Source organism: Varroa destructor, unplaced genomic scaffold (assembly GCF_002443255.2).
Source record: "Varroa destructor unplaced genomic scaffold, Vdes_3.0 BEIS01000004.1, whole genome shotgun sequence".
Classification (NCBI taxonomy): domain Eukaryota; kingdom Metazoa; phylum Arthropoda; class Arachnida; order Mesostigmata; family Varroidae; genus Varroa; species Varroa destructor.
In genome coordinates this window covers 45,524,623-45,549,585 of record NW_019211457.1, presented here as the reverse complement: position 1 = coordinate 45,549,585, position 24,963 = coordinate 45,524,623, and the positions used below count along the sequence as shown (strand labels likewise).

The 24,963-nt window shown below is 39.6% G+C and overlaps 2 protein-coding genes across 22 annotated transcripts in view; one reads left to right on the top strand and one right to left on the bottom strand.

Moving 5' to 3' along the window:
* Positions 1-11,907, top strand: part of Cpes (Ceramide phosphoethanolamine synthase) — a 46,172-nt gene extending 34,265 nt beyond the window's left edge. For 4 of the 20 annotated variants that reach the window (XM_086987569.1, XM_022805762.2, XM_086987564.1 and 1 more), the window contains 7 exons: positions 4,450-4,576; positions 5,424-5,778; positions 6,233-6,405; positions 7,944-8,130; positions 8,420-8,628; positions 9,127-9,354; positions 9,580-11,907. In XM_086987569.1, coding sequence (XP_086843695.1) covers positions 5,586-5,778; positions 6,233-6,405; positions 7,944-8,130; positions 8,420-8,628; positions 9,127-9,354; positions 9,580-9,600 — 1,011 coding nt within the window. In that variant the 5' untranslated portion in view covers positions 4,450-4,576; positions 5,424-5,585 and the 3' untranslated portion in view covers positions 9,601-11,907. Of the gene's footprint in view, positions 1-2,719; positions 2,866-2,987; positions 3,145-3,228; positions 4,247-4,449; positions 4,599-5,423; positions 5,905-6,232; positions 6,406-7,943; positions 8,131-8,419; positions 8,629-9,126; positions 9,376-9,579 lie in introns of those variants that run through there. The other 16 variants (XM_022805769.2, XM_022805773.2, XM_022805761.2 and 13 more) reach the window with 12 other exon arrangements.
* On the bottom strand, positions 11,206-20,108 carry LOC111250462 (uncharacterized). 2 transcript variants are annotated; one of them, XM_022805758.2, is made up of 7 exons: positions 19,870-20,108; positions 19,114-19,165; positions 18,374-18,533; positions 17,167-17,444; positions 15,312-15,490; positions 14,530-14,932; positions 11,206-13,058 (listed from the first exon to the last, which is right to left on the bottom strand). In XM_022805758.2, exons 1-7 carry the CDS (start codon positions 19,872-19,874, stop codon positions 12,831-12,833), a joined length of 1,305 nt encoding a protein of 434 aa, XP_022661493.1. In that variant the 5' UTR covers positions 19,875-20,108; the 3' UTR covers positions 11,206-12,830. The 2 variants fall into 2 exon arrangements, with proteins under 2 accessions (XP_022661493.1, XP_022661495.1); XM_022805760.2 differs by having other exon boundaries at positions 20,011-20,099.
* Between the last annotated feature and the right edge of the window lie 4,855 nt (positions 20,109-24,963).

Below are 24,963 nucleotides of genomic sequence, written 5' to 3'. Positions count from 1 at the left end.
TTTCTCGCACCCTACTCCTCGCTCTTACTCTCGTTCTTAGTCATATAACAAAATTAGCAAATTCAAGTTAATTTAGCTTTTAACGTATCCGTTCGCCGCGGATAGGCTTCCTCCAGCGAACTCGTTACCGGTGCTATGTACTTGACAGTTCGTCCTCTTCTAACACCTCTGTCTGCTTCCGCTAATCATGGTGGCTTCCTCAACTATTCTGTCGTTAGCAAGCGAGGAGTGGTTAACAACAAACGAGAAAGGCCACTGACCGATCGCGGGCTGGAGAATTCCCTGACACCAAAACTAGTTGAATCTTAGTTATCGGGGGATAGGTAATAAGCGTCAACTACATGTTGTCTAACTACTACTACATGTTGAATCGTTGTCTAGGCCGCTACATTAGCAACAGACCAGCATCGCCGCTGACAGGCGTCGAAGGGAAATGATTCGGGTTTGGCCTGGTTGCCAGCATTACGCCTATACGCATGAGTAACCGTCACGCTAAACGAAGGAACCCGTTAGTATGAAGTGGCAAATCGGTTGATCTGTCTCTCCTTCAGAAGTAACGCTATAACCAATACAACTTTGTACAAGGTCAAACATTGTACTGTAGTATTTTCAGCAGCTTTTCTGACTTACGAGGTACCGTGATGTTTTATATCTGCAGCAGCGACTATATCTGCCCGATAAGACCAAGTCTGTTATTTATGCTGCGTGTCGTTGGCCTTTTAACGCAGACAGGTTCTAGTAAAACTATGCTATAGTAGTGCAAGAGCTCAAGCAGGTAATACAATTAAAACGTCGCTGGAATGCTATTGGACAACGAATCACCCATACGGTGTCGCTAAAAGTGCCAATACATTGAGCAACATCGAAAAATACGTTCGCCGAAATAACGTGGCAACAAAATCGCTCCTTTAAATCATAGGGAAGACATATGAAATATATATGCCTTAGTCAAAGCGTTAACTCAACTTTTGATACATCTTAAAAGGCATTATCCCTACGCAGAAGTCTCCGTGATAGTGCTGTGGTAACGTGTTTGTTTAGTAAATCTAGCGATACTTAATGAAGTCGTTTAGGCTCGAGAAAAACCATAGATCTACCTCGTTTTGTGCTGGCACAAGCCGGCCGTCTGAAGTAACGCTTAACAGCAGTTGAAGGGCACTATGGATCTTCAGCATTCATCATTGAATAGAAGATACGTACAGCCTTTAAATCTAGCCTAGAAAATCTACGACGTAGACTTGAAGTTCCCCATCGTCCCTGTCTAGTCCAAGCCCATGGGCACACAGGTGAAGAGGATGACGCAAATCGATCTTGACCTTTACGATACGCGAACTTTGATTAATGAAGCCTAAAACGAACTGTCACCATATGTAGGGCAAAGAGCTTTTTTTTTACTATGGGTTACACGCGTCTGTACATGATATCATAGAACAATTTTCGGGTATCGTTTCTCGGACGTCATGCGCTGCCGTACCATCGTGGACCAATCTCTCTAACCGAATACACCATAATTAGAATTCAAAATTTCTTTAACCTCATGCAACATAAATGTACATTTTTTAGCACAAGCAAAGTATTTGTGTTTCTACGACCCTTAGTAGCAGCGGAAAAGCTCGAACCATTTTTTTGGTAGATTTTAAAAGTCTGAGAACAAAATTAGTTGTTTAAAACAGTAGTCGTTAACCAAACTTATTGAGTGTTGCAAAACCATTTTAGAGAATGGCAAACGTCAGTATGGAAGCCACATTCTGTACGCATTATATATACACAAATACCTAACAAAGCGGATTCTCTTTACTACCGTGCCGTTAGTAAATGGTCCGTATCGTAATATTTGATCGGAACGGTCCGCAGACTAGTCATAATCGGAGGTCGACGGGAAACGTTCAGTTTTACATACTCTTCCGTTCATCTAGAACTGATGTAGATCAGTTTAGGTATCAAATGCAACCAGTCGTGACAACGGGACAAGCCAGACTAGCTCGATAGGGTTTGACCCGATCTAGTTATTTCCCTATGAAGATCGCTTTTCTTTGCAGTGGTGAGCCAAAAATCAATCTAAAAGGACTTATGTATACAATGACCACTGCTTACCATTCTTTGAGAAACGTCTAATGAATTAAAGGCAAAGGCGTCCCTTCTAACCTCCTGACCTAGCAATCGGCTGAGTAACGCTGCACAGGCTTTCGAATTGCAAATGGAACAAGCCACAGACAGTAACACCGCTTATTATAAATTATTCCCCGTATTCGTAAATCAGTTTCATTAGCCGAAAAACCCCGTACTATCGTCAATCCATTGCCGAGTTCACATTTGGTTTCCATTATATTTCGGTGAAGTGAATATTTTCCGAGTGCATTTTTTTATAGCGTGTATATCATATGCATTCGTCGCAGTGTCGTTTAGATTATGAAATCACTTCATTTATTTCGTAACATTAACACGCCTATATATCTATGCACATACATGACATTAGCATGAGGCTTAATTATGTTGCAATGGCACATGAGCCTTACCTGCGTACCTATCATGCCTATCGTCCTTAACTTACTTACGTCCTTAGCTTGACCCTCGTGCCTCTTGCGACATGACTCTGTTCCCGTGATGCCGATTACGTTTGCGTTGGGTGTCTGTGTTGAATTGAGCTATGTAAATCGTTCGCTGTTCACAAAGGCGTTGCTCACGGCAAAGAAAGCTAAATTAAGTTACTGCTGCTGATCGAGTGGTGCCATAACTCCGTGACTGTCCGTCTCTCTGGACCAGCACCCGGTGAATTGGAAGGCCAACGCAAACCCGCTATAAGGTTACTACCTCTAGTAACTATTGAAGGCCTAAATCGAGGATGCGAAAGGGCTATTGCACAAGGTAACGCGTAGCGCTAAAGAATAATAGGCATAACTCGCTTGCTTGACCCGTAGGACTAGCGCACGGATAACCGCGTTTATTCCGCATTATAGAATAACCACTATAGAAAACGAAGTCACTGTCTGTAGGGCATCAGTTTGGCAGTCAGTGCTTAACGCACACACCTAGGACAGCCTTTGTCGTTTTCGAAAGAGGAAAATATCTAAATGGTTTCGATGGTCTCTGAACGCGACTGCAAAGTCTTTGCTACCGATGTAGCTACCACGTGGATTGTCCCAGGTAAAGGTCGCATTTACGGGCGATTTAACCAGTTTTAAGTTACATGAGTATTAGCGTAGCATCAAATAAAACAGACAGCCACCGCGCCCAATACGAAAGGATTTTAATAATAATGACCAACACTGATAACCTGATTACTGACCATCTTTAATAACAATCATCTCGAAATTCAAGATATATTTTGTTTGTAGTCATAGGGACCAATCTTAATATTTACTTGCGCATCCTAGGTCAGCTCAGCCACAGAACAAATCGAGTGTTATAGGACATTCGTAGGTGGTGTGGTGAGTTAATCTGAAATGAAAAAAAGTATTTCGTTTCTATCCCATGAAGCATGGCTGCCTACTAGCAACTCCATAACTTCCTCAATTCACTCAAACTGTTTAATATCATCAATCACTAAACCTATATGAAGAATGATCATTGCGTTTTTTTTTGCTGGCCTAATCAGCCGCGTTATTGCACTTCATCTTGAAACACTGCTCATCCTTTTTCGAAGCCAACTGCCCTTACTCCATTGTCTAATCTGACATGTTGACCTGATTTGTTTGTTAGACAAACATGCGACTGGCGCTAAAAGAACACGCAGCTACCCGTCTATGAAGCGTATTCTGTACAGGGTCCAATATAGACTTGTTTTTTACCAACGCTTCTGGCACCTTTTTGAACCTTGTATGGTCAGATGCATCTATCTACGTGATATGACTGAACAGTGTAAAAAAGTGGGCAAGAATAAAGGCGAAAGTGGGCATTGCAAAGAGTTTCATTGACTCTCGTATATTGCATTTTCGGGTTTGCTATACTAAGCAACAGGAACAACAACTGGGTTCGCACGTACGCATTTAGATAATTTGTGATACCTATTTTCTAGACAGACGTGAAAGTACCCTCTTATTCTATGCAAAACGCTTCAGCTTTCCTGCAGATCTTTGGCTGCTGCTATAAAAAAGCGGATGCAAGTCATTTTGCCACGTTGCCTTGGCAAGCACAATAGTGAACTGCTTCTCATAACTATCCGAACCCCCGGACCCAACGATGCAAGATCTCGTGTGAAGTCGAGGATCGAAAGATCTTGTATCGAAAACTGAACGACATTCATTACGTATGTGTGTGTTGTTTGTCGAATATCGCGATTCTGCCACTTCTGGATGCATATTACAGTCATTGTCTGAATACGTCGATGATATATACGTGGCAGTAATTAGAGAAAGCTTCGGGTCGATAGGATAGTATGTGCTGTAGTGAAGCCTAGGGGCTACATGACGTTGTTGGCAATTTAGCCTCGTTTACCGATTTTTTTTTCAGATGGACTCAATGAAGGATCCCGTTGTCGAAACTGCCTTTGGAAAACATCGTTCGAGGACCAAAATTCGCTGGGGTAAATGACTAACGAGAAGGCAGTAACGTATTATTCGTTGACGATACGTTCCAAGTAAGCCTCGTACTTTGAAGATGTGCGTTTTCCGATAGAAGCCTTAGCTTGCTAATAAAGACAAATGTTATCATAAGATCTAGAGCAGAAATAAATAGGAACCAGATCTCTTTGGTTGGCCTGAACGTTCTGAAGAAAATTTTCAAATTTGCACAGCCACGCTATGTCGCTAAGTTAGTAGTTGAATATTAATCTACAGCACCCTTCTACTTTATAAATGACTGACTAATATTAATCAGCAGAGCAAAATAATAGTTTAAAGTAAACACTCGACAAAGAAACAGTGTACAGGTTGGGAGTTAAAATGCGATATTACCCGAGCCAATTCTGCTCAGCCTGTACATGCGCGAGGCTCTTTGGTAGCATATCAATAGGCAGATTCGAAGTACAACATCGATTATTACACCTGTACACGCGAACGTAACGTTTAGATAAGGTCAATACGTCTATCGTTAACAGACAGCATACTAGTACGCTACAATGCGTGGGCTAGCTATTAAATTACTCGATGAAAAATGGCTAAAATGGTGCCAAAGCTTACAACTGTGTGTTGAGGCATAACATTTTTAGTAAGTATCTAGGCAGAGAATGCCAAGAAGGCTTCTAGACCTCTTACCTGTATCTATAAACGACAGTTAATGGATTTGGATTGGGTTGTGAAGTTCGTCGTGCGAGTCTGCCACGGTAGCAAAATAAAGACAGTGGAATGGGGGGTGGCAAGGCTAGGTACGATGAGCGATTTTCGACCTGCTTAGGGATTAAGTAGATGTAGTCGTATTATCATCATTATGACTACTGTTATTCTTAATTATACTATCCTCATTGCTTTTCTTTCAATGGTTTTCAGGAAATACGACTGATCATGGCTTAGACAGTGCGAGGTAGTGTTCTAACGATTGAAGCTATTGCTTCAATTAATGATTACCAGGTGCTGCACTCATATCCACGTCTACGTCAAGACGATATTAACTTCTTCGAAAGCATCTCCTCGCGTATCGTGTACGACACGATGAAGATGTCAGAGCACCATACTACAATCATGGTGACGACTGGGCTGCTTATGTACTTCCTATGGATGGATGTGGCGCTCTATTACAGGATACAGAGCTTACCTCCACCGACACCCGCATCCCCGATTACGGACACATCAACGGTTCAAACTTCGAAGGGAGCACCGCCAAAATTATTCTCGCCTTTCATAGGTCAATCAGATAACTTTATCGAGGATTTCTTTCCGAAGCTAGTTATCTATCGGAAATTTTGACGGTAACAAGCACCTTTTCAAGGGCAGAGTATCATCAATGTTGCTTCATTTCAGATTGTTTTAGGTTAGCACCACAATGAAGATTTTCTAAATGGAAAAAGGAATAGCAACGCAAGTTAATGATGCAGTAACACGGGTTAGGTCGGGCGATATACTGACATTTTCTGGCAGTCTTCACTTATCTATAATATACGTTGTACACACCCAAAGTACCACCGCAAGGAGCATTTTGATCAAGAATCATTATCAGCATTTACATAACAGAACATCGCATTGAACCCACTATGAATCTAAGGAGCGTGTAGAGTACCCAACGGGAAATCGAAGAGCGATTTTGTTTAGTTCCATAGTTCAGTTATTATTTATTTCGTCTATATTTACATGTATTGTAGGTCTGTCTGTGAAGATGATGATGTTGGATCAGGTGAACAACTACATTCATACTCCGTTGGCGCAAATCTTCAACCGAATGACAGACTTCGCGAAGGTATTCCACTTCATAACACCGAACATGATCTCGTTTATGGGCTTCCTCTCGGCCTGCGTTGCTGCCAAACTTATTATGGTTAGTTGACAACTGAACATAGAATCCAGAGAATAAATTTCCCGAAACGTTTTTTTTTTTTTTTTTATCGAGTACATTGAGACGCTACGCTAATACTAAGAGAAAAAACGAATCAACTTCCCATAGAGGAAGTCCTAATCTTGACAGTATCAAAATCATGACCAAATATATAAGGTTGTCCGTACCGACAGTGACGGCGTGCGATACATTGTAACGCTCATGCTATGCAAATGCAGTTGAATCGTTGAGTCGTTAAATCTAGATAGAATTTTACGTGTTTAATCGGGCGATGCGAAACTCTATCAGTGAAATTATGAACGTGATAATCGTTTCGCGACACAAATTGCCCAACAGGGATTGCCTCTGATAATCGATATAATGTGTCTACTGCTACATTGGTGATAACGGTAATCGTTTAACGTTCCATATTAACTACATGATACGATTTGTAGTTTGGCTTGCTGGAGAAGAGCAAGGATGTATCTCAGTAAGATAATGTTTGGGAGCACTACAAAAGCCGGCCAAATCTGATAATCGGGCCGGGACTAGTTGTAAGTAAAATACAAAAGTGAAACTTTTAGAGTTGATCTGCTCGTTTTAAGGTAAACCCGTTTTTCACGAAACAAAATAATGGCGAAGCTTTCCCAATACGCAGGAAAGTATTCAGTTCAGTTTATAAGGAAGCTATACGCGTGTGCGCTTTTCCACGAGGGAATACGCAAACAATTATGAGATGCTGGGAAAACAACAAGTCTGGCCACGAAGCCGCAGGCAGTGCCGAGTCGGCTTAGCAATCAATCGCGATGTATCTGTGATTGGATCTGTCTGAAGAAAGCAATATTTAAGTTATGCCGTAACTGTAGACGAAGTATCATTAGTTCGATTGCATCTACGCGATATCGCAGTCTGTTAGTAGTCCGTTCCAAAAGTACACTTTAGCATGCACTGCAAAATAGTCACCACACTGACCTTCAACTTAACTGTTAGCGTCGGCTCAATTACCGATGAGTGCAACTACATATTGCCTCAGACTAATCTTGACAGGCTAACAAGTGCTCGAGTATTTGCCCCCTCTACTCGCAGCTGAGAAAGATTGAGTTTCCGATAAACGGCATTCAACTAATAAATAGGGGTGGGACGAGGGAGGCGTCAGTTATTTTTATAGTATCATGTAGATAGTATGGTAGCATATTGATAGTCGAGTCATCTTCGTATGGTCTGCTATTCGTATCGAACGCGATTGTGTCCTGTGGGGCTACCAACACCGAGGAGTGAATGCCCCTTGAGTAGAACTCCACACTTAGACCGCACGAACGATCATTTGGTGGAATAGCCCGTCAACAAATTTCCCAATTGGCTTGGAGCTAAAAAAAAAAAGACCAAAGCTACAGAAGCGTGGATAATCTTTCGCTTCGTGTGCGTGTCTAGTTTTGTAACCAAGTGTTTCATATCTGTACATTATAAGTAGCGAACTTGACGGTCTCTTTAAAGCCCTTTATTTCATGATTTTCCCGCTCATATCTACCGCTTTTGTACAGTGTGATTCTCTGAGCATGCATCGATTGGCCATATTCATGTTCTGTCTTCGGACGTGGTTCGACGCTCTGGACGGCCTCGTAGCTAGAGAAAGACAGCATATTGCAGCATTCGTGTCGCTGCGTGATACCTCTGGCTATATAGTTGACGGTGTCGCTGATGCCTGCGGCTTCAGCGTGTTCCTCATTGGTAAGTCGCCGAACACCCTAGTATGCTGTAACCTTTTTAACGCGAAAAAAAATTAGTGTGGTCCAATTAAACGGTGTTCTATATACGTTTGTCACAGTAGAGCATAGCTCAGAGGGTTGATTCGTGTTGTGACGCATTTTCTTAAGTTTTTAACAAAATTATATATATATATATATATATATATATACCATTAAATTCAAGTACCTCATTGTAGTAGAAGTTTTATTTGATTGCCACTGACCTTAACATATCTTTGTTACGTATATCTTCTTGTAAAATATTTGAATAGGTTGTTTTTTCTACTTGAAACGGAAGCTGCCATCGACCAAAATCTACTTGCCAATGAGCCGTGGCGATCACGATAAGAGTCGACCAGCCAATTATATGCCGTTCTCCACGCGACGTATCGCGATTGTCGTAGGCTGTTTCGGTCTGCAATTGGCTGTTAGTTGCATCTTTTGGGATCATTACATTAGCGAGTATCACAATATACTTGAGGTGAGAGATTCAGAGTAAAACAAACGAAAATGTAGAGACAAGCTGTCATTTTAGTTTTAAGTACAACCGTAGAAAAATTGAACGTTTTCTTCTAAGACGAACACTTCTCTAAGTTCTCTAATAACAGATAACAATATGATTGGAACCGAAGGGTGATCGTCATAAAAGGCAAGGTGTCGGAATGTGTGAAGTAACGGGTAGGGTTCGAGTTAGCGGAGACTATTCACTGAGACAAGAACGATAAGACCGTGCAAGGTTTTTCGCTAGTTTTTAGGAAACGGCCTAATTTAGTAAGCAACCTTCCTAAGACTATTACAGTCTTCTTGTTTCAAGTAATCACTATCATGATCGCCGTTTATGTAGCGCAAACTGATCTGAGGACAATTCCAGCACATAGACGCACTCGACACTAATGTCCTTCCAAGTTTTTCTGGTATAACGTGACTAGGGTTTGTTTACTATATGAGATTCAATCTCGTTTTTTTGACGCGTTCCTAGGTACCATCGTCAAGTATTAATCCGCACGAACAGCAGGAAGTTCTGCGTTCGTCCCTCATGTGGATTGTCATGTGGTTTTGGCGAGTGTCGAACGCCCACTCCCTAATGCATATTTTTCTCTGGTTCATCTCCACGGACCGGATGTGGGACTTCGTACTCATGATACAATGGATTGGTATGGCGTGGCTCGCAGTGTTGATAGGTTTCACTGAGTTACACTTACGAAGTGTAAGTCGCTTCCGATTCTAAGTAAGCGATTACAATAAAAACATTTATTAACTCCTTGTTATATTCGAAGCGGAAAACGCTCCGAATATAACCAGGACTCAAATTAACTAAATAAGCCTTATCTACCTGTTTTAATTATCTCAGTCAATTTTATCTAGTTGTCTGGTACCAGCGTGTTAAATTATAACTGACGATTTACTCGTTTTTTTTTCCATCCTGTTACAGGTTATAAGTTACCTTCACTAGGAGTATGCCAATGTGGTTAGGTGTCCCAGAGAACGCCGGTCTGACGTTGACGGATATTGACCACAGATATAGCAATTGGTTATCAATAACTGGCCGTCTTGAGTGCGTTTTTTATCCGTGCATGCACATCATAGCTACGCGTTGTACTGTCAGGTGCCGCTTAGCTTACGGAAGCCCATCCCACTTTACGCATTAAAGCCGCATTTCGTCCAGCTTGCGCAAGAATGTGCATACGCAAAACGTTAAGAAGATTCAAAACCATCTACTGACTGGTTCGTGCCAGGTAATAAATAAACCTCTTGTAGAGGAAACAATTATAGATGGAAGCAAATACAAATACCAATGTAAAAATACAAATCTCGAGCGAAGTAAACGAAGTGCCATTTAAACCTCATTGTATTATTGACCTACTACTTTCGCTCCCCAACGAAATGCCAATTCTTACAGATAACACAACAACTACCCGTAGCGATCGTCGCGTAAATCAGGAAATGATTTAAGTAAATTCGGAGAATTTCCCAACAGCCTGCCACCTAAGGCAAATTTACCTCGTTTTTATAGAAAGAGCCAACAGCTGTGGAGGTTCATATTCAACCTTATCTCGTTCAGGTTTGGCGACAATAATGATAGCGTATGACGGTTTGTCAAATGATGTATGCTCCCATCCCGGAGTATCTGAGTAAATTCTGTGCTGAGCTGTGATCAAACTGTGCCTACAGACCTGCCGAGTTTTAAATGGGCCAGGGTTGTACCACGATATGTCTTCAAGGGCCAACAAATATATTTTAATGAGTGACAAATAAGACAGACAAAGGATTTCGGTCACAAATAAAATTTTGTGAAAGCAGTTTGCCAGTGGTTGGCCGGTTGAAAGCTTAGACAAGGAAACGGGATGCAATTGGTGTGTCAATGAACTTGCTCTTACTCTGACAACAATTTGATCAACATGTAGAATTTCTATTGTCAAGTGCTGATCAACTACAATGAAAGATGGGAATGTTGTTATTACGGAGACCTACTATAAGATTATTATGGGAGCTATTCGCGGCTACCATATGTCATACTGCACAAAGCAACGCTAATCTTAAAAAAGCGCATTAAAATTTATATCTATATTTTTTGTTCTCGACTAAAATTACTTCTCGGGACATTATGTACAATGACAAGGATTAATGCAATAACAGCCGAAAAAACTTGTTGAGAGTCAGTGCCAACATGGTAATTTGTTGTAAATGCACAATAATTAGACCGTTTATAGACTTAATATATATGGAGACTAATATATTCGGATACGAAAAGTTTCATCTAATTTTTTAAAGTTCGAAAGGACTAGTCCTTTACTGCAAACTAACGATCAAGAAAAAAAGACACGCGACTTATTTTTATTTTTCTTCAAAAATACTACTGATCACCTAATACTTATGAAGTATTACCAGTATATTTTCGAAATATGATTTGCGCTTTTTGTTTGTTTTTCAACCGACTAGTGTTAATCTTACCGTCGGTTTAAGTTTCCGGCAAATCCTTTGTGGAAGCAAAAGGCTAAAACAGCACGCTAAACATATATCGTCATATATGTAGGCAAAGAAAGTAACACAAGATTCATGAAATCGACTAATTTGTTGCCAAGTCTTATTTGCTTAATATCATTAGACACCTTTGATGCCAAACTATACGTGGGATTTCCAAACCATTTGAGGTAACAAAAGTATACAATACAGTACATTTTTTACGTATGTAAAATGCACTATATAGTACATATATTATTGTCTAATTACATTTATGCTAAATAGTTTCTTGAAGTAAAACAGCAAAAAAAAATAATGTTATGTTTGTTTTGTCTCGTACGTCTCGATGATTACCTCTTGCATGAAATAAATTTACAGTTTTTATAATATTTTAGATATATAAATAGATAAATAATTTAGAACAGGCCAGATCCAAATAGTGTTTACATAACTTTCTCATCACTGACTGGGCGCGCTTTGCAGCGGTTCACTTTCTAGGAGCAATCGACGATTATTTATGTAAAGCAGTGGCAACTAAATACTGAGATTGTATACATCTATTTTTTGTGACCTTATACTGTCACAATGTATTTTTATAGCTATCTACGCGTGAATAACTCTGTGTAAATTTGTAAATGCAATCGTAGTTGTCTAACTTAGTTAGCATATTCATTTCAATCTAGGCTGATACAGCCCATCGCGGTTTCAAATATTTAGACACCACTGAACCACGGAAGTTTGGGCATTGAAGTTTTTAATGCAGTGTCAAATAAAGGCTACCATTATATTCTACGAAAAATGACTATCGGTCCTCTATATCTAGTACTTATGACAAAACAGAAAACAAGGCTACGAAAGACCCGTCCGTTACGCGACGCCGTAGGAGTAAGCTATGAAATCGTGTTAGCGTTAAATTTTGTTGAGCAAATGTTGTAAAAAATCAATGACGATACTTCACTAGTTTTTTTTCCCAAGATGTTCTTTTTGACTGGAACAATGTATCTAAGATGTTCTTTTTGAGTGGAAAAAATGTATTCTTTTTGACTAGAAAATATATATAACTAAAATGTTCTGACTGAACATTACCGACCCGACGTGTTGCCCAATGCGTAGAGCCGCACAATAACAATAGTCACTAACATTTAAAACCATTTAAGCTATCGATCCGGACAGGTGATCGACTGATGTCATCCTATTATTATTCAGAGCTTTATCGATTCTCACGGCACCCGGCACGAGTGCCGTAGAAAACACTGTTGCAGTGACAGTGTATACTCCTACTGCGACAGGACAGGTAGCACTGGACTGACATAATGGTTTCATATATATATATATATATACAGGAAATCATTATGAAACATGTGTATATATATGTACCTGTTTCTACAAAATGCACGAACAATGCCAAATGACTATACGCTGATTTCAGAAAGTAAAATGAAAAGAAAAATATTACAAATACGATATGCATCTATTATTATTGTCAAATACATGCAAGCCTTATATGTACGGAAAGGGTCGATAAACTACGGCACAACAGATATGACCGCGTTACGTGACTTCCCCGTAACGAGACCCGGTCATGTCGGATTTTGGGAAATCTTTTCAATAAGCACTAGGCTTTTTTTAAAACTTCTACAATTAACACTAACTGGTCCTTTAGATATTGCGTTTTCCTGTGGAACCAATACAGCTGAGGGGTGGTTGAATTTTTATATGGCGTCACCGGTCTATGCATTCACTGCTACCAGTGCAGCCTGCCTCGGGTTGCGTCTGCACATTCGTATTGTTGCTCATGCCGGTATTATTGTTATTAAGATTGGTGCTGTTGAGTTCCTGCTCAATGAGAGAGATGTTCTTTTCGAAGATGCGAAGGTAGCTGTCCATAGCGAGGACGTCGTCATCCCGAGAACGATGCTGAGCTTCAGACGATCGGTCAGACTTTACCGCCTGGGTATGAACAAATATATATAGGAACCTGGTGTTATTTTCAATCTTGAATCAATTAATAATTTAATCACGCTATCTATCCTGTCTTGACCAAGTCTAAAAGGAGGATCCTTGTTGGTCGGAGTAAACGTCTAGGTTTCACCAGCATTTTCCAACTCATACGTTTGTCCACTAGACTTGAAATTTTTCCATGCGTAATGCGTCCGCAGGTTACCAGACGGGCTTAGCTTGTACTATGAGAAAGGCCACCTCCGGCCGAATGGCGGCGGCCATTGTGTCAGTACTGGTTTGAGTTGTACCCAGCATGAAATCAGAAGCTATTGACGAATGCCATTGTAAACGCGTCATTGATGGCGTGCAAATGAAATAGCTCACAGGACTCGTGCATGCATTGCTCTTTTTCAATGCCTATCCCCTTGAAGGTGTGCATGTAACACTGACGGGGATAAAATGCAAATGAAAATCTTCACCACTCTTCATTTTGAAAAATCGGTTTGGTGTGATCTCCGCTCTCAAGTACTCGTCGATGAAAATTATCACATATCATGGTTAAGAATCAGATGAGATTTTTGAGAGAGAGAGAGACTTTTTTGACTACGGGTAAACGTAATTCTAATTCTGGTGTTACTTAGATGACATTTACGCCATTTGCTGCATTTTACGGGAATGTACAAAGTCGCGCATAAAATTCTGAAGACTCCATCAACATGTCAGTTAAGTTGCGATTTATTAGACTTTTCTTAAAAATTACCATATCTTGCATTACAATACGATGATACTGATTGTCCTCTAGGGTACGCTGTGTCCACCTATACTGCTATGTGCACGGTGTCACAAAGGAAACTGGATACGTATGTGCATTACACGAAAAAAAAGGAGTCACACACGAAAGGAACCGACATCGCTACTAGTTTAAAGTTCGAATGTGTAGCCGTTGGCAAGCAGAACGATTCCTTGTGAATTTACAAGCGGTAGCATGCGGATAGTGATTTGTTAAGTAGCGTGTTGATATGCGACAAAAATTGATGAGCTCACGGGCTTAATAACCAGAGAGAAGTTAGACTGATAGCATTAGTGCACTGACAATGTACCGAAGCAATATATTTCAAGAACCTATCGGTATCTACACAGCGTGCACTACGCAAAACGTGTAATTATAAAATAATTGAATATTTCTTAATTGTAAAATTGCAATAGACAGAAATGTAGAAGTAGCTATTTTGACCCACCGAGCTTCTCCAAAATTCTCTTAAAGACAGAATGCCCAAATAATTTATGACTATCCAAATAATATTAGTTTTCAAACTAAACAAAAAAAAACGTATAATTGCTCTTTGACCCTAAACTACCCATCTTAAAGCGTTTTATAACCTTATAATATATATATTTAAATCCATAGGTTTGCCTAAATGAATAGCTACACATTAAAACCAGCACTACTCGACTAAAAGGGTCATTTTCTAGTTCTTACTTCTCGCAAACGCCTCAGAATATTGTCGTAATCTTTATGGTTATTGCTGCTATTTTCGTCTTGGCTACGTTTACTCAGCTGCTCGGCATCACCACTGCCGGTCGTCTGAAGTAGGGCTTTAACTTGACGAAGCATCTCGATTAGCCTGAGATCTTCTTCCCGATGGCTGACAGCGACTATACTAGGTTGCAGTGTACGCCCATCTGGATGGGTGGTTCCACTCTGGCTGTGATGGTTCGTTAGTCCGAGATTAGTCGTTAAGGCACCAAACGTGTGCGGCGACGATGTCGTGCAAACCTTTGGGCTACTGCCAATAGCGCCCAAGTGTTCTTGAGAAAATCGAGCCGACGAACCAATTCGCTCCATTAGTTCAGAGATGGTCTTTTTGTCCTTATGATGTCTCCTGGAATACATTTGCATATCTTAGTACTCATCGTATCCATTATAAGTAAATGAAAAGCCCCGACGGCAGGTTAACTAGTCTTAAGACCCCAGAGATCTTAGTAGTACTTTTCAGAGGAGCGCCACTAACTTTTAGACAGAAACTCGTCATGTTTCTATTGTGCACGATTTATGTAGAAATGAGAGAGGATTTTGTTTTAAGAGGTATTTTCTTGGGCTCAACATGGAATCAAAATATAATCTTTCCAGCGGAACATAATATTGAATTATAGAGACTACCCTAGGGCGGGCTTGCAGAGCGCGGCTGCAGTTGTCTATTTACAACGTGTACTGAAAGGCCAGGTAACTTTTGCTCGAAACTTTCAGTATGTTTGCTTTACCTTTTAAGCTTTTCATTTTCTTCAGCTACCAGACGCATTTCGTTTCGCAGTCTTTCGTGATCTCGAAGTAGCTGAGATTTTTCGCCGTCCACTACGTTGACATATTTGTGACAGGAGAGTGCTTCTTTAAGTGCCATAATAGCCTCGACGAACATTGTCTTGGATGGGTAGTAGTGTGGCTGAAAAAAAATTTAGCAATTGTTTTAAATACTTAGTTTTTGCCGATCCATACAAGATAAGGGTATGTATGCAAATACCGTGGCATCCTAACTTAATCGTCGAAATGTTTAAAAAGCTTGAAGGCGCCCCCCAATTCCGTAAGTTCGCTAATGAGACAGCATATTTATGACTATCCGTCTTCGTCTAAAGGGCGAGACGGCATTAGAAAGTCTTTACGGTAACAATTCAATATTGAGGACTAGTACAGCATCGAGGAAGCCCCTTTTTCACAAAAGCAGTGTTCACCGTTTTCGCATTCGGTGAACATAACACGAATTTCGTGATCCCTATCGCTGGCCGATATCTCGTTGTCACAAAGATTACTTTATCCATTTGTAATCCTGAACATAATGTTTACCGAAGAGAAAATCCTATTAATAACATACAGTGTCATGATTGTTAAGCTTAGTGGAAATTTAGTCATGTTTTCATGCATAATATTAGTGACCGCGTCCAATTAAGCCTTATCTAGTATTCCTCGATCGCTCATCTATTCATACAGGAATACCTTCCCTCTGAACGGTGTTCGGGTCGGTCCAAAGCATTTTGTTTCTGTGGATACATGTTACGTAATAAACGTATGAGGAACATCCAAACAGATGTCATTTTGTGAGTAAGCCAAATCACAATCTATATTCACAAAGCAATAACCATGTGCTGACGCAACAAAATTAAGATGCCATAGCGAAGCTCTTTAGCACCCTTTTAAGATATTAGGCGCAAAGCAGACTCGGTATGTATGCTCGATATAGCTTAGTAAAGATTACCAATTTGCCTTTTATTTCTTCCATTCGCCAAGGAAGTCTTCACCTCATAAGATTCCGCAACAGATATGGCTACGCAGCATAATTTTATATAGTATACTCTGATGTCACCTAAATCAACATTTGTATTATTTGAAACTTTATACGTTATAGATGTGAAAAAAATGTTATTTCTTCTTAACAATATGATAAAACAGCAATGTCAAGTTAGTGCCAAAATAGTTTCGGTCCATCTACCAGAATAAACTTACACCAGCATCTAATGTAAAGCGCGATACAAAATATAGATGTTCCATCTAGTTAACCTCTTTTTTGACTTAATTTATCAAAGGAAGCGAGGTGTGAGACCTTGGCTTTTGTTACAACTAAGCTAGGTAAATATGACGCTCAAAATGCTTAACAATAGACTTCATGAGAACTGCTTTTAAATGGGTTTAACTTTACGTAAAAAAGGCTCACGGAAGTTTAATGGTTTATGTATAGAAAATATTCTGAAAATAGTATAACCGCTTCAATAACACAATATATAAGACACCGTTATACACTAATCATAATTATGTACCTATGTTTTCTAGATTTGGGGCAAATGTTTTTTCACTTCCAATATCTTATAAGTGACAAGATATTGAATATCAGATTCTACGGTAGCTGACTGCCATTGAGCCCAACGTCCCAAACTTCGCCCATTTATTGGGGTCGTACTCCCATTTTGGCGGCTGAAATCGAACATTTTATATAGCTCTTTTTTTTTTATATATATATAGGCATGGGCAAAACCATATCTCGCGGAATACGTTTTTAAGAAGTTGAACTACCGCGACAAAAACGAATGTGAAAATACAAGTAGTAAATTCTAATTTAGTTTAACTCACCATAGTTTTTACACTCTCATTAAGTCCCTCAATGTAGGTCTTGAGAAGCGTGCATTTAAGTTCGGCGTTTTCCACGTTTTTTGATCCACTTAAGCGTTCGAGTTGGGATACAAGTGAGCGCAGCTGTGAGAGATCGTCCTTAGCTGTATCCAGAACCTCTTGAACGGATTTTAATTTGGCGGCCATGTTATCAACCTCGCATGTTATGAGTTGTAGACGATCCTGCGCTTGGACCATATTGCTTTGATCCAACGAACATCGCGAAGAAGACATCGAACCTTCAACAAGCAAATGCCGGTATCGGATATAAGCAAAGCAAATTAGGTTCATTCTTCGTGCATAAAGCGTCAAACGACCGGTGCACATCTTCTAAATAAATTCTACATTTCAAGGGAATTCGAACGGCTTGACAGTAGATGCGCCAGTTGGTTATACAAAAGAGCGTTTCTGTGTCTACGAAGGATCCAATCATTCATATCCCGCTGGCAGTTTGTTCTGTTCGCCAAGGAGAATCAACATAACTTTTTCCTTCGACTCAACGGAGACACATGTTTTAGCCAGTTAGCATATATTACATTACACGTACTACCCAATTAGGTAAATACCATTGTACACGTCTAGGTATGTGGCGAAGAGAGCCCGCGTCGGCCCTCGTTGGCTCAGCTTTCACCTTCCTTACTTTCAACACCTTTGAATTGTAATATCAATTAACATAACAGCAGAATTCCCACAATCACAACTGGCCGACTGACTCTTAATCTGAAGACGCGGAAAGGACCGAAGGGAGCGATGCATAACGAGCCGCACGTGACAATAAAAAGTACACAGCTTTAACGGACTGACCCAGCAGAAGGATGGCGTCCATTGTGGACTCATCTTGAAAACGCAGCGACTCTAGAATGGTGAGGAGTGGGCAAGAATTGGAAGGCGACATATAGACGGCAAATACTACGCAAAAGACAGGAAAGCTCGTGAGACGTCTCGATCTCAAGATCTTACCTCAAGCAGATTCCTTCTGTTGAGTAGATTTTTATATGCTGGTACATAAAATGACCATAAAGAGATCAGGTGAACATTCCATGCGAAGGGCTCACTATGAGCCAATATACTAAGCGGATAAAACCGCATTTTCTCGAACTCCACCTGTAACATAGAGTTAGCTACCCATCCGAATGCCAAAAACACTATTCATTTAAGCAAAGCCCACCTGGTTGCACGAGAACATTCGGAGTGACACGCCTACTCGAGGCACTTAAATAGTCACTTGTTGACCCTAAGAGCCGATCGCCTCCACGGTCGATCGTCTTTCGACGTTCCTCTTCGACAACACCCGCCGCCGAACTTTTCTTCGCCATTTTAGTGCTTGCCTACGACGAACCCACATAGTTACAAATGCAGCAATTAGTCAGCAAAAAGAAATTGTCTTGCATTAAACGTTTGTTCCAGTGGGACAGCCTTGCGCCGGAGCGATCTTGAAACTTAATGGTTTAAGTTTTTAAAGTAGTTCGACTGTTTTCCATGTCACTCTATTCGTTGTTACAACGTTTGAACATATTTATATAAAATTCTACAGTATAGACGTTATTACAAGCTAAACCACATATATGGCTTCCTCTAATAAATCATTATCTATGCACTATGCAACGTTTTTTATTATTAATACGCAAGTCTAGGTTACAACTGATATTAATTTTATAGCAACCTAGGTGCTGTTAGGATAGTTGGAGCAGCAAAAAAGAAGTGTGTCGCGCCTGTCCATTTGCGTTTTGCTTAGGTCGCGGACCGTAACGACAGATGTAGTTCTCAATTCTCGTCACTGTACATTCGCTACATGCACATAAGACAGGTAAATGATATCTTGAATTACGACACAAGCAATGGTGAGTTTATCAAAATGTTCAACACATACCATACACCTAAGATATGACGATTTGTCGGATAGCTTACATGATGGGAATTCTTTGATCCCGCAGGGATAAACGGCTGCGACGACAGTCCACTGAAAGAAATGCATCGAATAATATGGTAAGAGAAAACAGGTTGTTTCTATCCAAAGACAAAGGAAGTTATAATTCTTGTGGATGATTTGACTGCGGTTCGTTAATGTAGCGGAGAATATATGTAAGTAAAGCTGTTACGTGATCATGTTATCCATCATCGTACGAATTATAAGCGAAGCGCGATGACGGAGATGTTATTCTGGTAAGGGTGTCAAAAGTAAAATCTTTAAAGAATCGCATTCAAGCACGGATGCTTTCTGTAGTATGTGTGCATTGCAATAAGAAATGACCCGTCTTTTGGGATGCATCAGCTAAAACTGTGTCCTGGTTGGTTTTCGTCAAACAGCAAAGGGCCTCCCCTAGCCTGAAAACACTTTCTTAAATAATTATAGAAGAAAATTGAATGAATTGCTATATTATTATTATCTCACATAATTGCATCCGCTTCGTGATAAACTTTACTTAAATACGCCAATACAGGCTTATTCTCAGTTCAAACAGGTTAATTCTCAGTTCTACAGAGGTACATACTTGTATTTAGTTAGGTATTTATCTTTAAAAATTATCAGTTGAAATCCATGAATGCCATTTACAACGGAAGTGTCTTCTTTCTTTTCCTAATTATAACAAGCCCACTCAATCGATAAGGGTCAACAAATCTGGCGACGAAGATTGGTTTTCAGCATATGTATGTCATACTTACGTCATGGAAACAGATCACTATATTAAAATAGAGATACTTATTGAACGCCTAACACAATTAGCACTATACAATTAACCGATTCTAGTAGACCTGGCAATTTAAAACAATAATAATAATAAAAGTAGTTTAGTAGTGCATTACACAGATGCCAGAATCTGCAGGACTCAATTTATGCCCGCAAAATCGAATATGAACTCTACGCTTCTTGTTTCCAACGTCAAGCGCGGGATTTAGCAATCGATTGGCATGCAAACACAAACAAGCCCGATGGAGAGGGTGAAATTCGGCGCCAAATTTTAAACCCAACCAAGTATGTGGTTTTGTCTCCACAAAATGTTAAGGAAAAATTTATCAGACCGAAATTGCTGCGAATTGATTCTAATTTCTCTCACTTATAGAAAACAAAGATCAAGATGATTGCAGTTGGGCTCCGATGCAATAATATAGCAATACCTATTTAATTGAGTCTCATCAAGCTACCAATGAATGCTGCATCGTTATAATGTGGTGAGTACTTAAACTGAGCATACATGGTGTTTAAAAAGTTTTATCAAGCTGTTTCATATAATCGTATTTTTTTTACGTTGTGCGATAGTGGGGATACAAACTGGGCACATAGAATGTACGAATAAAAAATATCAGAATAAGCTTGTTGGTGCGACTTTGCTTGACAATGGCGAGCTTTAGGTAAGTCTTCGGTGTTATGAACGAGAATCTTCTTGACAGACCCAGCGTTGTCAAAGGAATGTAAAATTCTCATACCGAGTGCGACGTTAATGCACGTAGCGCCTATAGTGCCGTTATTTGAACAGTGTCTTTTTTCATAGAAAATTTTCTCGCGGCATATTTCCGCATAACGATTCACTATAATTAGTGAAAATTATTGCTATGATGTTACATAAAACGTATTGGCCTGGGTTCGACGCATCATCTATTTTATGTTTGAATAAAATGTAGATACTTTTTTTTGCTCTGTTTGTAGAATTTGTCATGTTTGTAGAATACTTTTTAAGAAAACTCACCAGGTTATCTGTTTCTAGGTAATTATTCAAACAAAATTATGTGATGCTTGCACCGCAAACTAGCTTACAAGGCATAAACAATTTAAGATTTAATTATAATTGAAGCTGCTTGGCTCTTTTTGAGGGCTGTTATAAGCGAATCCGATGGACTAGAAAATTTAATAGTTTTTGAATTGCGGGCCGCTGACAGACGAAATTCGATTGGCAACCACACCAGTCACCTAGAAACTTGTGGGTGAACATGCGTGCCAAAATAAATGAGTTCAGAGGCAAGATCATATTTTTGTATTGAAAACTAACGCGTAGTAGTCAAACTTTTGTCCCTCGAAGGGAATTTATGGAAGATTGGTAAGGACGCTAGGCAAAAGGCCTCAAGCTGAAGCAGACTACGGGAAATAGAGTGTTGAAGAAAAATGCACTGCTGTAATTGAGGAGACTTCGCGCCTGGAGCCCAGTTGCCCGCCCGATCGGCCAAAACTTGCATTTCACAAGTGACGTGACTTAAAACCAACAGAAATACAAAAAGGTGGAAACTAAATACAAAATGGGTTCTTCATGAGTTGACTCTAGATTAGTTATCTCGCATGTGCGGTTTGCGAACTTTAATCAACGAAAAAGTCGTCTGAAACATATGGTCGCTATAGACAAGGCGTGCTTCAGTCTCTACCGGCCGCTGGAAAGGGACCAGGCTAGGGAATGGCGTTACCTTAAAAAAAAATCGAGTTTGGTGGCAATGCTGAGTAGGTTCAAACATACGGTGATGGCAGTACGGCATCAGAGACACTTGCTACTATGAGACATATTCCGAAAATGAAACAATAAATGCAGCTTGCTATCTTGAGTGTCTCAAGCAATTCATGAACCGTTGGCGCGGTAATTGAAAGCATGCAGTCTGCTTACTTGATGACGACCTCAGGCCAAATCTCAATTACTTCCTGGATTGAGCAAAAGGTCTAACATTGGCTTCAACTCCGCTATTCTCCTGATCTAAGTCTATAAGATTACAAGGTTCTCCCTCAAGGGCCTCTACAAAAGGGCAACTGGTGAGCAAGCAAGCGATTTATTTCAGGAAGTTGAAGTAGACAGAGAAACTATATATGAGAACGCGAATGGTAAATATATGACTGTCCCGAAACTGCTCGAGCACCGGCCAAAGTGTATAAATAGGTAAAGAAGGGTACCTTAAATATTAATAGGTAAACTATCTTTTAAATTAGCACGCTTGACAAGAATGTAATGATTCAAGTTACTCAATTGAGAAAAAAAAAAAGCAGTTCCTAAAACAAATTGCGTTTTCCAGGATAAATGCCGAACACAGACAACTTATTCTATGTAAATTGAAACAAGTTAAAGAATTACCATGACCCTTAGATTTCTACTGCGCTATGAGGAAAAATTTCCTTTCTATCTAAAATCTACGAGATTGCGGAACGATGTATCTTTGAACATCGGATTTGTTAGAGAATCATTCCGATATTCTACCGATAGCTATCGCTAGTAACGTTCGACTCTCTGGGTCTCTGACCTTTGTAAACAACTTTAAATAATTTGCATTTTGTTATAAATAAAAGCACGAAAACAGGGCTAAAGTTGAGGCTTGTTGTTTAACTAGAAACGTAAAATATATATATATATATATATATATAATAAGCTGGTGGTATTTTCAGTGAACGAATGTGAGATAGTTGATCAAATCGCTGTTACTTTGAGTACTTGAAAATCATAGATCCATATATTGAGTAGCGTTCCCGCTATTCGAGTAACCCAAAACACCATATTATCATGCTATATAGAGCGATATATGTTCTGAGAAAATAATTTATCCCAAAGTTTTTTTCCTTCTTTTTGTTTTCTAAATTGATGAACTAAACTAGTATTGAGCATAAACCTCAATTCAGTTGTCTTCGTCTGTAATGTGCCTTCGTTTAACTGCCAGTCATTGGCTCTGTAACATTATGTCAATGAAAATAAGTGGAAGAAAAATAATAGATATTGTTTTGCTTCTATAGTTTGTTCAACCCATAGCGCTTTCACAATAACTAATCAGAGGTAACCGACGTATTACATCCATAAATAAAATGACTTCATTTGTGTACATAAGCCCTTTCAGATCCAGACCAGAGGAAGGTAATACAATTTGAGCCTTTGTGCCGCGACTCTGTATGCAAGCTAATTATTCCGACGGTATAAAATCTTCTATAAAACCAAACAGACATTTTGTATTCTTAGTAAGCCAACAGCTAAATGGATTTTATAGGTGTTCCGGGGCTGATGAAGCTGAAACCCAGACGAAGTGGCAAAATCCAGCTGATAAAAATGTTCAACGATCAACGGTTCAGGACGGGCCATTTTTTTTTTTTCTTAACATCCGGGTTTCCTCCAGTAATATCTAAAAAAAGCAGAGTTAAATCTTCGCGTTTCCTCGCGACCTGTCATTTTGGAACAGGACTTGTGTACCGTTTTTCAAAAGGTACCGATTGTGTTGAAGTTTAAATTTGGATATCGCTCTAAACAAGACGAATATGTTCAAAAAGGCAACTACCATACGTATTAGGTACATCTTAGAAAGCTTTATTTCTAGAAATTGTCCTCTGCTAAAATATTGTAGCTTAAATTTTAAAATACTTTTACATACGTTAGCCGCCAAAGTGCATTGCTTAATCATGGTTATTTAGTAGGAGGCGCATCGTCATATCCCAGGCGATCGTAGCCAAATTCATTCAGACAGGTTTGTCAAATAGAAAACAAAGAACCTTTAGTCTCAAAAGGTCATTACAAAAAGTTACCTAGAAGAAGATACTCCTAATAACTCCATACAATGTGGCTTCAAACTTTTCAATCTATCGTCACATATAGAACCGTTTATGACAACAAGTAAAACGAATGAATCTAATCAGCTAAGTCTGGCCGAAGTTACCTATTGCTTAAATATAGTCCTGGCAGAAGAATCACGCATAAGGTAATTTATTACGGGCCCTTAGGCAAAGTACACCAGGTTAATTGTGATTGGACTTAGAGTGAACAGATAACTGCTTGATGTATAACATTGTTCCAGCCGGTTTTGGAACCTGGGCATCTACTATGTGGTCGAAGCTTTTGTGCAGAGGTTCGGGTTTGAAATAACGCATTTTAGTAAAACCTATTTTTGGTGAAAAAAAAAAAAGGTACAACCAGATTTTTCAAACTTGAATGTACATTAGCAAAGATATAATTACTTTCTATAGAATATTTTGATATCGATGCAAATTACTGAAGGTTGGAAAAGCTTGAGGTGTTGGAAGCCGTTTTGAAGTCCAAGCAAACGACGCGAGTTACTGCAACGGATTAGCCTTGGATTGGAGTAGAAATACAGTCGCACCGAATTGGATCGAAATTTGGATTCATTCTTGGTAGTCGTGAAAACAGGCAGCTGAGTGGAATTCGGTGAAGTGCACATGTATTGCTTCCACATTAAAACATTACAGGTTGTTTCATCTGAAGCCGCTCTCAAAATAGACGAAAAAAGCACCCAGAACAAAGTGGTCGTTTGTTGAGAGTCCTTGTTTGACCTGAAGTCTGCAGACACTAAGAGTTTACGGACACGTAGTCCTAGGAGGGTCCTTTTTTAGGATTTACAGGTGGCCTTAGTCCATTTACACGCGACGTTGGCGCAGCCTACTGATTCTATATCAACTCGTATACTTGACACGCTCCTGTTCATCTGATGAACTTGTCCTCCCCTAATTATTACTCTTCGCTACAAGTATTATGAAATGATTGGATAGACAAATCGTTGATTATGACATCAATCAGAGGCGCATTTTACCCCCGTTATTCATAGTATGTCTATCTAATCGCATAATAGCTATGTATGAAATACATATTAATTTATTTAGTAATTATTAATCACAACCAATTAAGCATTAATAAACAAAGTACGAAACCATTTTAGGTCTTCTGTTTAATGAGAGACTTCTGGTGATTTAAAACGAACGGGGCCATTAAAAACTGCTTTTGGCCTGCAAATTTTACGCCCGTTAGAGTTCCACGATACGGTCAATTGCCTTCATCTTAAAAGATTCGAGATAGTATA

Excerpts from the sequence above, each read along its gene's own strand:
- LOC111250462 (XM_022805758.2), bottom strand. Across the intron at positions 17,445-18,373 it reads GAATGTTCTCGTGCAACCAG|GTTCGATGTCTTCTTCGCGA; the intron begins GTGGGCTTTGCT and ends TGCTTGTTGAAG. Across the intron at positions 14,933-15,311 it reads GAAAATGAAAAGCTTAAAAG|GAGACATCATAAGGACAAAA; the intron begins GTAAAGCAAACA and ends AATGTATTCCAG.